We start from the raw sequence: 16,651 nt of genomic DNA, 5'->3' as shown, positions 1-16,651 counted from the left end.
AAATGAACAAGATCCAATCATTCTTCACTGCAGCTGTTGTGTGTCCCACCTTACCAAGCCTGGACCATGGTACAGTCCAACCCAGTGAATGCTTCACCCAGCATGAGCTTCCATACAACACCCAGTGTATATTCACCTGCAATGAAGGCTTCTCTCTCAATGGTCCCTACAGCAAGGTTTGCACTGCCCAGGGAGTGTGGAGTGATGCACGCCCAGTCTCCTGCTCAGGTAGGCTCAACAACCAACCTACTGATTGTCTTTTGTGTCAGAATGGAGACCTTAATGCATCCGGCAGTTAGAGGCAACGAAAATGTAAAAAATGTGAAAGATTGCTGTGGATGCTTTCACTTCGGGAACGTAGATTGAATCTCTTGGTGGATTCAGAAGAACGTGGCCCTTCTAATCTTTTCATAGAATGGAAAGTAGAAATGGAGAAACACTGACAGACAGATTACAGTTTGTGTACACCAAAATAGCAAATGCCATCAGGGAATCCAGCCAGGTCCTCAAACCCCCCCCCGGTCAATTCAACCTCCTCACTGTGCGTTGCACACTTCTGTTTTTATCTCGAATATATATTTTTATCTAGAATACCGGCCACTGAAATCACCGAACCGTGCATTCTCTACGTCCAGATTCCAAACAGCCTCTGGACTGCCCAATTTTGCAACCTTATGTTTCCTAGCCAGCAGTCTTTTCATTTTTGTTCTCATCATGTCCTCATCAGATCACCAGCCACCTGCATTCATAGGCACTTGCCCCAAGTACATCTCTGCAGTTGCACCCCCCAACATGAGACAGACTGTTGTCTATTTCACTACACCAGATGCCACAGATAACTCTGGTGGCGTCACGGTGACCAGGTCTGTATTCACATAGTTATATTAATCCTTATGTCATCCACTTGAAGGGGTCTAATGACCGGCTCACTGTGATGAAGACATCGAACATTTTAAGTCTGGTCGGTCAGTTCTCTGAACTCATTACCACAAGAACTTTTGACCCGATCGATACACCAATCATCATGACTTGTCAGAGAGACTATACCCAAATACAACGTCCAGGTTTCTTAAGAAGCTGTGAATATTGTTCTTTTTTGCTGTTAACTAGGGGAATTCTGTTACATCTATCCGAGAGTATAAGTGAAGTTATTTTAGAGTGTGTGATGTACCATTATCCTTGGGTGATCTCCACAAAGTGGAACAAACAGGGCAGTGTAACAGTGAATGAACTGTGTGGTATTGACAGGACTACATTAATGTGAGTCGCAAGGCTGTTGGGATATGAATCTTTGTTTGATTGCTCACAGGCAAAACCCAAGCCTTGGCTCAGGTTCATCTTTCGTTGAGGGAACAACTCGCGTGGTGTACATTGCTACCGATGCTGCAATGAACAGACGGCAATGTGATGTGTATGTCACTGTGCAAGGTAGGCCAGCGTCCTGTCATTGGTAATGCAATCCAGCCCTCCACTTGCCATAGACTCCCAGCATAGTCTGCACCCTGCAGGAAATCCACTACCTGTGTTGTCTAAGGAAGGTTATCAGTCAATGGAAAAGCATTAGAGTCATTTGAACAAGGATGCCTGCAGCAAATATGGATGACAGATGATAACAGGTGCAGACTTTCTGCTGAGAAAATGAGAAAGACTGCTGTTTTGTAATCAATCCCAGAATCTAGACAGAAGCTGCAGTGTGAGTCTACTTATATGAAAAGCACAAAGAAAACTTGTCTACTAGATGATCAGGAACTGTGAATGGCATTGATCATGGCAACAACTTACGAAGCTCCTGTCACTTTAGATGTAGAAAGCTGCTAATATGTGATGCTTCGATTGTCTTGTGAAAATGAGTTTCTTCTCTTTTTTTCGAACTTGGATGTTATAATGTTTATTTTGCATCCTTTCATTCATTGCAAACAGACATTATGCTTGTCTGCTTCATGAAACTTACATTGGCCCATCAAATGCGACATGTTCCGTAAAACGATCATGTCTTTTTCATTGTAAACCTACAGGTATTCAGAAGAATTTGGAGTTCATGTTTGTTATTTTGAAAATTTTAGTTTGGCGGACTAGTGCAAGAATGGTATCTGCGTAACTGTAACAGTTATTTCCCGGATAGAAACTTATGTCTTTTCAATCATTTCTGTTTGTTGGGGTGAACTCCAGCAAATAATTTTTCCAAAGTTAGCTTACTTTAGCATAGCAGTTTACGCAAGACAGAGTAAATCATATAGGAAATCAATTTTACAGGAAATTTATTTCTGTCAAATATAGAATAAGACTTGCGACAAGTGACTTAATGGCAAAGTGCTTTGAAATAGCACCTTTCTGAAGACAATCCCAGGGTTTGCAACCCGATATCTTTGGTCTAGAATTTCCTTGCTTAATCTCTGTAATCCATTCTCCCTTGAACCTTGACCCCGTCAGTTCAACGCTGCCGCCCACTGCAAGCCCCTGCCAGTGGGTCCCTGGTCCAGTGCCCCAGTAACATCTACGGTGCCACCTGCAGCTTTGTTTGCAATGAAGGCTACAACCTGATTGGTGATAGGAACAGGATGTGTGAGAGGGTGAACACCACCTGGGCCAACCAGATCAGTGGCAGTGACAACTTCCAGGTGGAATGGACCGGGCAAAGCCCAACGTGTTCACGTAAGGGGATCCTTACAGTCTTTGTCTTGATATCCACTGTAGTATCCACCTAGAGAGGGCACTTCCAAAAGGCATCTGCTCAGATAGATGGGCCCATGCTATTGCATCCAGGGCAGTGGCGTAGCCAAGGGGGGGCCTCTGGGCACCCCCCCAGAAATTCCTGGTGCCCCCAGGTGCCCCTCCCCCCACTGGAAAAAACGGATGAATGGATATTGAACACGACTAACAAAAACTTGCCCCCTCAAAAAACACAATACTGAAAGCTGGTGCCCCCCTCCCATGAGATTCTGGTGCCCCTTTGTGACCCTGCCCCAATAAATTCCTACCTATGCCACTGATCCAGGGTGTTGGTGTGGTTGCAACTGCAAGACATTGTTTCTTAGCTAGGCTTACCTTGTGTATTTCAGCAGAAACAAAGTATGTATTTAACTAAGGTACCACGTCACATTTGCAGCTCTGTCCAAAGAGTAACTGACGAAATAATTGTTGAAAAGTATGCTTGATTTAAAGATAGCAGAGCTCCCTGTGAAATGATTGTCTCAGGAAGGCTGTCAGTTTGAAGAAAGCAATAGAAAAGGGCTATTTCCAACGATGTGTCTTAAGAGGAATATTTGGAAATTGGCGTTGGTAGTTCCCTTTTAATTCGGCCAAGCATGTGAAAGTGTTGACACTATGAATATGTGTGTGCAGTTGCTGTGATTTGTTCATTCAGTGCGCAACATCTTGTACCTGCTGAATGAGAGTGCATCTCAAAATGTGACTGCAACTTCTAATTTGAAATTGAGATCCTAGAATGATGTTGTTGGAGCTGGAACTTCATAAGGCTAGTCGTAAAGCACCCTTCTTCAGATTCTGAGATCATTTGTTGCCTCAGATGAACATAATCCACAAAGGATTATTCAGACGGTACTGTTAGACAGGATCAAATGCTCTCTCTGTGTCTCTGCATAGGATTCCTGATGTATGGTACACTGCTTGATTGAGAGCAGTTCATTCTATTTGAAGTCTGAATGGAACATTGTACATTGGACAACATTGTTCTTTGTATTCGTGAAATGTTTTGAATGACTTGGATGCTGCATCCATGATGTTTTTATCCTCTTGATGATGCACTTTCATCTTTTTTTTTTCAGCCGTCACTTGCCCAGCCCTGTATGACCGGCTCCCTGCTATACGCTCAGGTTGCTTTCAGTACCCACCAGCCACTGAGCTGCTAGGAACCACCTGTAACTGGTACTGTCCATATGGCTATGGTGGAGTTGGTTCCCCGCGATCCATGTGCCTGGCCAACAGTACCTGGGACGTAGTTGACTTCTCCTGTGAAGGTACTTGTATGTGACTTGAAAATGATATAAGTTGGATACCAGGCAATTTATAATTAAAACATGAATGTCACTCAATAGACTTGATAACACTTAAAACTGACATGGGTTTAATTGATTTTTGTAATAGCAAAAGTAATCTTGATAATTAAATTGGGCTTATTTGATGAAAGTTCCAACAGTATATAAAATATGTAATTTCAGGAAACATGTACCAGTGGAAAGTACAATTGACTCTTGTTATTATAAACTCAGTTGTGGCAAATTCCGGTTATAACAAATACGTGTTTCGGTCTCAACGGGAAGAAAATCTGTTTATAATAAAATTGCATCTGAAAGGTTCCCGTGACTGCTGCGTAAAATGCATCGCTGGCGACCCACTTGCGTCGAGTATTTATAAATCCAAGATCGCATACATTATTTAATTGTAAGTGGAGTTTGTCATCAGCTGGTGTCTCTTGTGTCAATTATGGAATCGAAGCCCCAGAGTCTTTTCACTGGAAGGTACTCAATGTTGGACTCTGCACGGTCACTACTCGTCTGCTGTTACCAACTGCCGCCAGTCATTAAATGCACTGTCCCAGTGATGCATCCCAGTCATACACGCTGCATAAGGATTTCCTAATCGTATAAAAGAAATGATAAGCATTTTTTAAAGGCTTTTGCTAGATTTATACTTCTGAAAAAATAAGGTATCTATCCCTAACCTCCATTAAATTATAAATTCCTAAAATAAACATTTTCAGTGGGTCGTGCAGATTTCGTAATGACCAGAGTTGACTGTACTTTTTTTACTCTTCTACTTTTTCTTGTTGGGTGAGAGCTCTATTCCTAGAAGATTGTACTCTTGTTATCGTCAAGGCATTGGCCATCCAAGTTGAAGTTCAATCAATGGTACATCTTTCCATTTTTCTGAACAGAGCGTAGCTGTCCACCTCTTGACCCACCAGCCGGCATGGAGATATCTCCTCCCAACTGCCTGAACTCCCCAACGTTCAATGACGACTGCTTCCTGCAATGCTCTCAGTCAGGCTACAAAGTGGACCCTCCATCCTATGACTTCATCCGTTGCCGTGGCAATGGGGAATGGTCACGTGACATCTCTGCGGCCACCTGTGTCGGTAAATTTTTTTTCTGTCAAAATGGTGCTGATTCCACAATTGTTCAGTCAGTGTCTTGAATCCCTTGTCATGACCACAGCTGAGTATGTGGAAGTTGAATAGAATCATTGCAGTGGTGTTTGTATTCAGTAATGGGAAGTCCATTTTTTAATTACGGGTGACAGAAATAGAAAACATTTAGTTCATGTGAAGTATTTCAGATGACAATAAATACATAACCATTTCAAAAAATCATAAATTTAATGTTTACCCCATTAATTGTGACTGCAAAATGAATAAAAAGATCCTGCGTTTCGCCGCCCACACAAAAAACCCCTTTTGGCCGTTCGCTCTCCCAGGCTAATGATTGGGCGCCATCATCGCCAGAACAATGCATGTACAATGTACATAGCGCGCACAGTACATGCAGTATTGCACGCTTGCAGTAGATCACGTTGTGTTTGATGTAGCTTGGCCAACAGGGCAAATACTGTTTCAGTTCAGGAAATACGCGGTAGGACTGTGTCTTGTAATTTCTACTTGAGACAGTGAGCCAAGCTACGTCCAACACAATGTGGTCTGTTGCTTGCGATATTGCATGTACTGTGCGCTATGTACATGTACACTGTACATGCATTGTTTTGCCGATGACGTCATCAAATCGGCCTGGGAGCGTGAATGGCCAAAAGGGGTTTTTTTTGTGGGTGGGGAAATGCAGGAACTTTTTAGTCATTTGGGGGTCACAATTAATGAGCGAAACATTAAATTTATGATGTTTTTAAAATGGTTACGTATTTTATTGTACTTTATTATACTTGACATGAACTAAATATTTTCTATTTCTGTAACCCTTTAAGAAATCCGTAATCTACAGATCAAATTCAAATAGTGCCTATTATAACAGCTCTTTAGAATTAATGATAGGCCCTTTTCAGCTCCTCTTGTCATGATGGCAAGACATTGTCATAGGAGGCACTGTGAAAACAAGTGAGTCAATGATGCTTCTTGCCATGTAAAAAGCTCCCCTCTTCTGACATTGCATTATGCATACTTGAGACAGGCATTTGTTTACAAACCTGTAAGTGCCCAATCCTCGAGCTTTGTTGTCTGACAGTTTCCATGATGTCACAGACTGGAAGACTTGGTGGGTGCACTGTTATTTTCAGATGTTTGGAACAGGATGCATGTATGAAGAGACATTATCAAGTTGTAGAATTAGATCAACTGATGTTAAAATGACTCATCTTGGCTAGCATCTGGATGGAATGATGTACCATAGAGAGCCAATGTATCAGAACCATTTGAATTCATTTGATCTCAGATTACGAGGATCCGCATTTCATTCTATGCCCACTGGATTTCATTGAGTACCCTCTGCAAGGTGCATCTGAAGCCACTGTGACATGGAATGTGATGGCAACGGATAACTCTGGAGAAACACCATCTGTTAATTGCAGCATCCAGCAGCCAGCAGTGCTGACTGTAGGAGAACACCCAATCAGGTGTACGGCTACCGACGATGCAGGGAACCAGGCATTCTGTGACTTTGAAGTCCAAGTCAAAGGTGAAGCATTCACTTATCCCAGCACAAATTGCAAGTACAATATTATTGATCCTGTCATGCGTGGGAGCCTTTTTGTTTCTTAAAAAGGACTCTCCAGTCAAATTTTCTTCATCTACTACCAAGAAAGTACTGACTAGAAAAGTATTTATTGCTCTCAGTGGTCTACAGTTTCCTGAAATTTTACTAGTTTTCAAATTATTAGAACTGAATTACCTCTGTAATTGGAGTACAAGCTCCATCACATAACTGCTAGAGCTTTTCTTTCAATTTTTAAACATCATCAGAAATATTTAAGGAAGTGTGCAGTGTTTGATATAAATATTTGTATTCTGGTAAATTACAGTCAAACGGATTCTTTGTTTTGACCACCTAAATGCACCCCTCTATTGGTGCTGATAGGATTTATCCATGCACAGAATCAATACAGGGATGTCTCTGCAGTGATGTTACTTGTTTAATGACCGTTGCTCAGTCTCAGCTTCAGAGGTAGTAATTTCCGTCAATATTCATCCCAGTTCGCCGATGCAGGCAGCTCAACCCTCCCTTCTACGGCGACTTTGTCACAGAATGTGACAGCAGCCATGGATCTACTTGCCAAGTCCGCTGTCAGAACGGTTACACCCTACAGGGTTCAGACACCGCTACATGCTCCAGGAATGCCAGCACTGGCTTGATGTACTGGGACTGGAATGGCCGACGCCCAGCTTGTCGAAGTAAGTGCAACAAACAAACTAGAGCTTGCTTTTACCATCATTATTTGTTCCACTGAAAAAAAATAACAGTGATTGTATACTTTCCACCCAGTTGCAACCTGTCCACCTTTACCTGACGATTTGATCCCTGTCAGTGGGGGTGTCTATCCCTCCTTCTGTCGCGGTCCCATTCCTCCCTATTACGGCACCACCTGTCATTTCTACTGCCGCAATGGATTCACCCTGGTGGGCCCTGCAGACCATCAGAGGTTGACCTGCCTCTCCGATGGCATTTGGGACCAGAGCCTGTACACACTCAATGTACAGTGTCAAGGTGAGTATTGAATCTCCATGCAGTAATTGAGTTTTTTCTAGTTCCAAGTTCAATGCCAAATATTGAACTGGTTAAGAGGGAATATGGACATTTAATGGGAAATGTACAATGATAAGACTGAAAAAAACCAATTCAAGAATTCAGAAATAGGAGAAAAGTAATCAATGAGAACCCAGCCGAGTAATTTCATGTACTTTTGTTGTAAAAACTGATTTTTTTGTATCAGGTAGTAATGGTCCAGAGTCATATCTTATTTGGTAACCTAACCTTTGGGAAGTTACTGTCCAATACTCATGGTCTTGACAATGAGCATTAAGCCCATGCTTTCTTCAATTGAAAGTGGTCGACTGACCCTGATAAACGTTGGTGGTTAAAATGTTAACCACTATATTGCCTAAGATTTGTTTACAATAAACAAGCTGCAGAATTCTTTGTTTGTTGGGTTGCTTGTTGGGGTGTTGGGTTGTTGGGGTTGGTTGGTTGGTTGTTTGTTTGTTTTTGTGCTGAAAATATTGTTTTGAATAAGGCATAGATAGACTTCTTATAATTTTAAAAAGAGAGTCACATTTTTAAAAATTTTAAAAAAAGAAAAAAAAAGCTAATTCTCAGAGTCATTTGTACAATAACTGTACATGTTGTCTCTTGACAGACAACATGCCACCAACCCTACGTGTCTGCCCGGGCTCCCTGTCTGGCTCCATGTCCGGCCAGACCTTAGGCGCTGTGCTGTCCTTTGATGTACCCATGGCCGTCGACAACTCAGGAGCCCCACTGACACTGATCAAGACTCCTCCGGACATTGATTCCCCGTACAATTTCACACAGGACACCGACGTGTCATATGTCTTCACAGACTCTGGAGGGAACAGTGTGTCATGCAATTTCAGCGTCAGCATTCAAGGTGGGATCACGTGTTTTGTCAGTCATTTTCAATGAGCTCTTATTCCAATCTTTAGGCATTGTCACTGGGCAGATGTAACGTAAGGGAGCACTCATGACCACCCATGCACAGTAAGGAAAGCTCGGCCGTTAAAAGGCATTTACATTCGGCTTGTTCATGCAACCACCCTTTTCAGATGCAGTTGATAAAGTGCACATCTTGACATGTGACCAGATTTCGACCTGTGTACCACCCATCACCACCATTCAAATATCGCTTCATCAGCATCTTGATTTTGCGTTTGATGGCCAGTTGGTGCTCTGTTAACATGCTGTGCAATTGTATAAGGAAGGTGGGAATAATAAGGAATAACGAATGCTTTGGTAAAATTCAATTTAAAAACCGTTCGACAACCATTGGATGATTTTTCCCAGGATATATGTTGTGCACAGGTAGTCAAGTTAGATTGACCAGTGGTCATCAAGTGGCCATTGCTCTAGCTTGACCTTTACTGCTAAGAGCCTGGGTACCAGCGTTGCAATGAAGACCTTATTGTAACACCTCACTCACAGATTCTGTATTTTGAATGGCCGAGAGTTAGGTTTATGGCAAAATGTTTTGCTCTATCTTGTCGAGCACGCCCAAAAGAATTCTATCTGTAGCAACCAAAATGCTAAACCACATTATAGCAACCAAAGTACTATACCACAAAGCAACCAAAGAACTATACCTGTAGCAACCAAAGTACTATACCACATAGCAACCACAGAACTCTCCCTGTAGCAACCAAAGTACTATACCACATAGCAACCAAAGAACTATACCTGTAGCAACCAAAGTACTATACCACATAGCAACCAAAGAACTATACCTGTAGCAACCAAAGTACTATACCACATAGTAACCACAGAACTCTCCCTGTAGCAACCAAAGTACTATACAACACAGCAACCACAGAACTCTCTCTGTAGCAACCAAAGTACTATACCACACAGCAACCACAGAATTATACCTGTAGCAACCAAAGTACTGTACCACTTAGCAACCACAGAACTCTCCCTGTAGCAACCAAAGTACTATACCACACAGCAACCACAGAATTATACCTGTAGCAACCAAAGTACTATACCACACAGCAACCACAGAATTATACCTGTAGCAACCAAAGTACTGTACCACACAGCAACCACAGAATTCTACCTGTAGCAGCCAAATCTCAGAGCAGCAATCAATGCCCTATAAGTGCAGCAGCCAGTACTATGTACATGTAAATAATAATGCATACAATTGTGTGCACCTTACATATTTCCAAGTTCTAGGGCAAAAGAGCTAGGTTCTAATATTCTGTGAAGAATTAGTTTAGAAAACTGCCTGTGAAATTTCAACAAATTTTACATTCAAATGGAATATTATTCAGTTTTATTTCGATTAAATCAACCAGTTATTCGAGAGTCGTTATCAAATAAGCATTGACTGCTTTATCTTGAAGTAGTAAAACTAGCCTCCCTCGGTGCACTTTATCATCATGTGAAGTGTGCAAAATTCCTTCGTGGATCATTTCAGGAGCTAGTTTTACGACACCGCGCAAAGCATTTATTGTTTGTATACCAGCAGTAAGTTGGCTTTTGTGTGGCTGTTCAAAAGTTCAAGGGGAGCAAGGTATTGTTACTTGCTAGAGAATGTCTGTTGGTCTGTTAGTTGGCTTAAACACCAGGCGTAAAGCTGCTTTGAGTCTCTGTTGAAGGCAATCATTTCAATTTACTGATTATATAATATGTGTTTTCTTTACCAATCTACAGACAACTTGTCACCTGTCCTTGACTTTTGCCCACCGAGCCAGGATATTACAGCCAATCAGACTTTGACACCAATCACATGGTCAGAGGTATATGATCTTTATCATTGATCAGCAAAAATCGTATCAGTTTAGAAATAACAATAACTGCTTCGTGGCTGCGTGGAGGGATACGAGAGCATCTTGAGCCATTCCATTGTGCCGATGTAGTGATGAGGTGCATTATATGTGCCATTTCTAAGCTCTATATTGAAACAGACCAGGGGTTGTACAACCAATCGCCCTGCTTCTCTCAAACCATTTAGCTTGTGTGCCATTTAGTAATGCGTGCGCTACGCACTGTGCCCAGCCTGCACTCTTGCATGCACACGTTGGTCACTCTTGCAAGTGGTACAAAGTTCACATTCTCATCTTCTACAGAACAGTCCATTACACACGGATAACATTGGGCATATGTTTTGATAATCGTAGCTTCAACTTCAGTTGATGGTCATAATTGGGGAAGGTTTTGGTAGTTTTTGCATGCAACCATCTCCTTTTGGCTGATTTCACAAGCAGGAGTAGCGTTAGTGTCCCGGTGTCCAGCAGTAGGAGCAGTGCTGTATGTTTCACCAAGGAACAGTTACAAAGTCCATGGAAAGATCACAAACATGTCGTAACATTTTCTGCTACTTTAAAGAGTCCAGGGCCGTGTCCGAAATGGGCTTCCAGAGCTACGGCTAGGTCTATTGTCTACGCCTCTCCGTGCATTTCTAATGGAGGGAAGACCTAGACCTAGCTCTGCAGCCCAGGAAGACCTCCGTGGACAAACTATTAATTGTTTAAACTATTCATTGATACATGTATACCAATAACATGAGGGACATAAAGTGGAATAAAACTTCCTTTGTTGTGGTTAATTTTAAATCTTGACAAATGATGGTGTTGTAGGTGACTTACATGTACATTTGAGAACCCACAACAGCAGCTGAATTCTAGTCAGGCACACAGCTGTATTGAGTGGAATAGCCCCAGGCCAATTTGAAGCATTTCTTAACCTTTGTCATTTGCGTTTCATGAAAGCACCTCCTCGGTTTTTGTTCACAGGCTTTCTTTGATTTCCCAAAGATTGTGGGCGTGACACCTGGTTTCAGGAGTCATTTCAATCAAATCTCATACATGTCATACATGTTTGGAAGAAACTTCGAATCGTGCACTGCACAGTTTGGAGCTCGCTGTCAGTCCTGACCATGACTGACAGCCTGTCTTCCGTTCTCACAATTTGCCAAAATTTCGCTTTGTTTGCAAAGTTATGCAGGCTTGTCCAATCTTTATAAGTGTTGCGACAACACATCTGGTCAACATGGTCTCTAAAATAGCCAAAAATTTGACTAAATCTTTGAACTCGCCCCAAGACAAATATAGACGCGCTAGCGGTGTGTGACGATGTCTTCTCAAATGTACGTCACAGATTTGGAAATTTGCCGTAAAAATTTTTTTAAGCAGCAGCTTTTACATTCTGGACATCATTTAAAAATGAACGAGTTTCAATTAAAACTAATAAAAACCACTTTTTATAAGCCCTTTAAGGGCTATATCAGTCCAGGAATGTATAGCCCACAGCAGAATCATCTTTCCAACTTGTAAGTGTTCTACAAATTACTTGGGGAGGATGAAATTATTTCTTATCAATGACACAAAGTCTAGCTTGTGCAGTGCTCCACATTTGTTCCATAAAACTAAATTTAGTTAATTTTCCCTAGGATTGTGGTTCATCGCAGATTCCATTTGTTCCTGTATCAGCCGAAATCTTTATTGCTATACCTTTGATTTTCTTCAAAAGTCAAGTACTGGAGTTAGTGCTGGTTTTAATAAGATGTGAAGTTGAATTGATGGCTGCTTTTCTTGCAGCCTGTTTTCCGAGAGCTGACCGGTGATGTGTTGGAAGTCAGTTGCAGTCACCAGAATGGCTTATCCGTCCCATGGGGCAGTTACAATATCTGGTGCAGTGCAACCAACCTTGACAACGGCAAGACCGCGATGTGCCAATTCAGGGTCACAGTCACACGTGAGAACTCCATGAGCCAGTTTTTTCACGCGGATCTAGATCACAATCAGTGATCCAGGTCGCAATCAGTGATCCAGATCGCAATCAGTGATCCAGATCGCAATCAGTGATCCGCCGTTGATGCACTGACACCGAAACCCACCTAATGGATACTTCGCACTGGCAATAGGATCACTGATCGAAATCCAGATCCCTGTGAAACAAACTGGCCTTAGTTATATGCACTTACGTCATTTGCTCTGAGAAATCCTTGCATTTATAGTGGTTGTGTTTTGCTCATTCCATAGAGTCTCCTGATTCTTGTTACGAAATAAATGGCGTTATTAAAGGCTGCGACAACATTTTTTTGCCCTGGCTCGTGTCTGGCCTGCAACCTTTCCACTGCATAGTTCATTTCTGCCATGCTACAGTTCTAAATGCATTAGAGATAGAAAGGGACCAGTGGTTTCTGGTTTGAGTCCCATGTTGAATTGACCTCCTTTCAAGATTGTGTCCCGTCAGTTCTCTTTCTTTTCTTCTGGTTTTCCTGTGGGGGGGGAGTATGAGATGAGAAGAGAATTGAATATTTTGTATATGGGTTTAGTGATGCTGTTGATTTAGCTTACTTTTACTGACTCACGGATGTGTGGACATCTTCCTGGGGGATGTTTCTTTCAACCAGTAATTGTGTTTTCATAATTCTTCTGAAAACTACTGGTGGTATATCTCCAAGGCAGTGTACACCATTGGCTGTTTGATCACATTTTACAAAACTGAGTGATTGTTGGGTTTATGATTCACTGCAGCTGTCGTTCCATGGATTTTACATGGGTTGAGTTCACTGCTTTGAGAAAGATAATTAAAAAATCGTTCATTTTCAATTGTCAAAAGGGCAGCCCGTGTGATTTGTTTTACAAAAACTCATTGACCAGCAGGATGTAACTGAGTGCATGGACAATGTGCACAGGAGTTTCATCTGCAGAGAGAAAGACGGACAAATACTTTTCCCCATTAAAGTATAGTTTTCCAAGGTTAAGAGTAGTTGTTGGCAAATTCACCTTAATGTTGTCAACCGCTTTCAACAAGAAAATGCCGTGAATTGATGCAGCAAAATGACTTCAGTCAAGGCAATTTTCTAATTTGGAGTGAGATGTTTAGGAATTATTTAGCCATCCTGTTTACGTTGACCTTGACACTTTGCTTTTTAGTCTTTCACTTGTGAAAAGCAAAAAAAAGCAGGACATGTATTGAAATTTATACTTTACTGAAGTAAAACTCCTTCAGAGTGTACTTCCAACACATTCTACCGATTGATTAAAGCAATATTCCCTCATGAAAGGAGAATGAAATAGGTTTTAGTTTTTCCTTCAGGACATAAATTGTTTCCCTTAATTTTCCCCAAATGCCACATTTCATTTTTGGTGTATGTAATAGTTTCATCTTTGCTGATGATGTCTGCTCACATAATTGTTTGAAAGTTAATGAGGTGCTCCAAGTGACTACATAAAATCTGTTTGAATCTTTTTTGTTCGCAGCCCGTCCTTGTGCACCTCTAGCCCCACCTAGGCACGGAGCCAAGGCCTGTGACAGTTGGATCTATGGACGCTTCTGTTCCATGTTTTGTAATGCAAATTATGATACGCCCCCACACACCAATCCGTTACATACATTTCTATTTTGTGGTCAAAGTGGACTATGGGCGCCAGTTCGGAGATTCCCCGATTGTGCTGGTAAGTTGTAATTGGCCTCTGCTTAAGGCACCACTTTCATCAAGACTTCTCTATTTTTGCTTTTCCACCAGTTACAGGAAAGCCATTGATTTTGTTTTGATTTTGTCCTTCCCCCCCCTTTTTCCCATTATTCTTACACCCTAAATCCTGTAGACTTTGTAGATTCTTGCTCCAGATGGGACTTTGATCAGTAAACCTTACAGCAAACCAGATACCTCAAGTTGAAGGTGCGCACTGAGCAGTGATATCTAACGACATCATCAAATGTCGTGACAAGCTCACAAAGTATAATTTTTGAAAGCCCATGTCTCCAGTTAAACAATCTACCAACAAAGTGACAGGGATTTGTGTGTTGTATAAAACCAAGTGAAATACTTCTACGTTGGGCTTGATATTGGACAGTTTGGTGTCTCTTCAGTCAGAATGAAGATGCATCAATGGCTGAACTCGGGGAGCCAATTTGGTGAAATTAGGGCTTGAAGCCAAAGATGGAGATGATACTGAGGTGTGGAAGATGCCCCTTTCAGACAACAGAGCACCCTGGGCAGCTCTCACACCAACTCTGAACTTGTTCCGATGAAGTTGGTCAGAGTGCCATGTCTAAGTTATAATAAGAGAATGGTTTCTGTCCTTGCAGTGAGAAGCCGATTTGGCCAAATGAATCTTCCATCTACGCTGCATTACTTTAGTGGAGACTGCTCTTCCTCTGATGCACAAGCCCAGATCAGACAGCAGTTCATCTGGATTTTAGGTAACCACACCGCTGATGATATCAGAACCATCTGCACTCAAAATGCTGCCGAGTGCCATGTTGGCAATGTACAGGTCACCTGCGGCTCCGCAAGACGCCGTCGTGACGTCAGCATCTGGCAAGATTCAGCCCTGGGCTTTGGCCCTGGTTTAAATCAGCTGAATGCCAGCTTGCCAGAGACAGAGGCAGACGAGTTTGCTGAGCATGCCCAGAAGTGGCTGTCCCACATGCGAGAAAAAGGGAAGCTGCCGCCAAATCGCCACGGCAACCAACGCCGCCGGTTGCCCGCACCCAGACCAAAACCCAATACCGAGTGGACTCGTAGTCGACGGTCAGCCATGTCATACTCCTTCACAGTATCATTCAGCCTTGAGTATGTGCTGCCTTCAAACTCAACCATGTCAGATCTTGAATTTAAAAACGAAAGTTGGAATGGCTATGACAGACTGTATGATCTAGTAGACAGCATACAAGTCCTGGCAGACAATGGCAGCTTGGAGCTTGCAGTGGATGGCATGGAGATAGATCCACAACCTGTGCTTGAGTATGAGGAACCTACTCCATCCTGTCCCCATGGATACATGGCAACCTACAGCATGACAACCTACAGCTTGACCTGTGGTATGTCAGTCTTTCATTAAATATTCTACCCAAATCGTGGCTATATGTCAGAATTTCCTGGCTTTGGCTTGAAATTATATACACATGTAAGGGCAATTTTGGGGCACGTTCAGGTGCGACCATAAATCAATTGCTTTTTAACAGTGCACGCACAATTCAGGTGCACTGAAAAGACATTGACTGTTGATGACTATTGTTTACAACTACTGGCATCCAGAACATGCCATAAAATGAATGGAGGGTGTTTGAAATTAAAGTAAAAGTGTGAATTGAAATGGTTGGAAACTTTGTAATTTTAAACTTTTTTTGACTGTCTGACTAAAAAGGTGTGTGTGACTGGGAACAAATATGTGCTTTGCTCTGTTTCGGCTCAGGAGCTTGGATGCTGATAACACCCTTGCCTATGGCTCACTTTTCTAGCCACGTCCATTCTCCTGAACTGGTCCAATTAAACGAATGTTAAAAAACGGCCAAGCATGCAATATTTCTGTGGCATTGATCCTTGCACACAAACACTCAAAATATTTGGGAAAACATTGGACGTGCAACCATCAGAACCTGTATAGAATTTATTTGCATTTTGCTTTCATTGGTAATTTTGTTGCAAATTGTTTTTCTGGACGTAATGGGCATTTGTGGACTTGGTAGGATTCAAGAAGCAACTTTGATGGAAGTTCAGGATCATAAAAGTACATGTATGTATGGTAGTTACTAGAAGAACTTTACGATCTTCTTTTATCCAATTTTTGTTGAGCCAGTTACCTGTCCAGTTGGTCAGTTTTTCAACAATGACACTCTGATCTGTGAGGAGTGTCTTATTGGTCGGTATCAAGATGAGGACCAGGAGCCCCAGTTCACCTGCAAGTTTTGTCCTGTGGGAACGTCTACTGTTGGCATTGGGTCTACCAATCTAACAGATTGCCTTGGTGAGTGGGAAGCCATCAGCAAACTTTCCTGATTGACTTGTTTAGTTTAGTCAGTGTTCCCTGCATATTAGTTTTACCTGTGATGTTATACAAGTCGTTTTTACTGTTGAAGTTTCCTGTGACATTCTGGTGAAAACTTACTTGATAACTGGTTAAAACTTCAGGTCTGACATCTTGTGGAGAGCAAACATCTTCATAAAATGCACAGATGTTGACTTATCTGAACACTTCTTGTGAGTGTTTTCTCAATCTCTTAAT

General features: G+C 42.0%; 1 protein-coding gene across 2 annotated transcripts in view; it reads left to right on the top strand.

Annotated features, from left to right (window-relative positions):
* The window catches only part of LOC110990289 (uncharacterized), a 59,253-nt gene that overhangs the window by 20,871 nt on the left and 21,731 nt on the right, over positions 1 to 16,651 (top strand). For both annotated transcript variants that reach the window (XM_087133286.1, XM_087133287.1), the window contains 15 exons: positions 34 to 228; positions 728 to 863; positions 1,310 to 1,428; positions 2,431 to 2,652; positions 3,786 to 3,977; positions 4,895 to 5,095; positions 6,396 to 6,638; positions 7,154 to 7,351; positions 7,443 to 7,664; positions 8,314 to 8,565; positions 10,344 to 10,429; positions 12,230 to 12,386; positions 13,901 to 14,095; positions 14,733 to 15,467; positions 16,226 to 16,393. In XM_087133286.1, the coding sequence (XP_086989412.1) occupies positions 34 to 228; positions 728 to 863; positions 1,310 to 1,428; positions 2,431 to 2,652; positions 3,786 to 3,977; positions 4,895 to 5,095; positions 6,396 to 6,638; positions 7,154 to 7,351; positions 7,443 to 7,664; positions 8,314 to 8,565; positions 10,344 to 10,429; positions 12,230 to 12,386; positions 13,901 to 14,095; positions 14,733 to 15,467; positions 16,226 to 16,393 (3,321 nt within the window). The remainder of the gene's footprint in view (positions 1 to 33; positions 229 to 727; positions 864 to 1,309; positions 1,429 to 2,430; positions 2,653 to 3,785; positions 3,978 to 4,894; positions 5,096 to 6,395; positions 6,639 to 7,153; positions 7,352 to 7,442; positions 7,665 to 8,313; positions 8,566 to 10,343; positions 10,430 to 12,229; positions 12,387 to 13,900; positions 14,096 to 14,732; positions 15,468 to 16,225; positions 16,394 to 16,651) is intronic.

The sequence above is a fragment of the Acanthaster planci genome, linkage group LG02 (assembly GCF_054643075.1).
Source record: "Acanthaster planci isolate LZ-2023a linkage group LG02, COTS_SCS, whole genome shotgun sequence".
NCBI lineage: Eukaryota > Metazoa > Echinodermata > Asteroidea > Valvatida > Acanthasteridae > Acanthaster > Acanthaster planci.
This window is presented reverse-complemented; position numbering and strand designations above follow the sequence as displayed.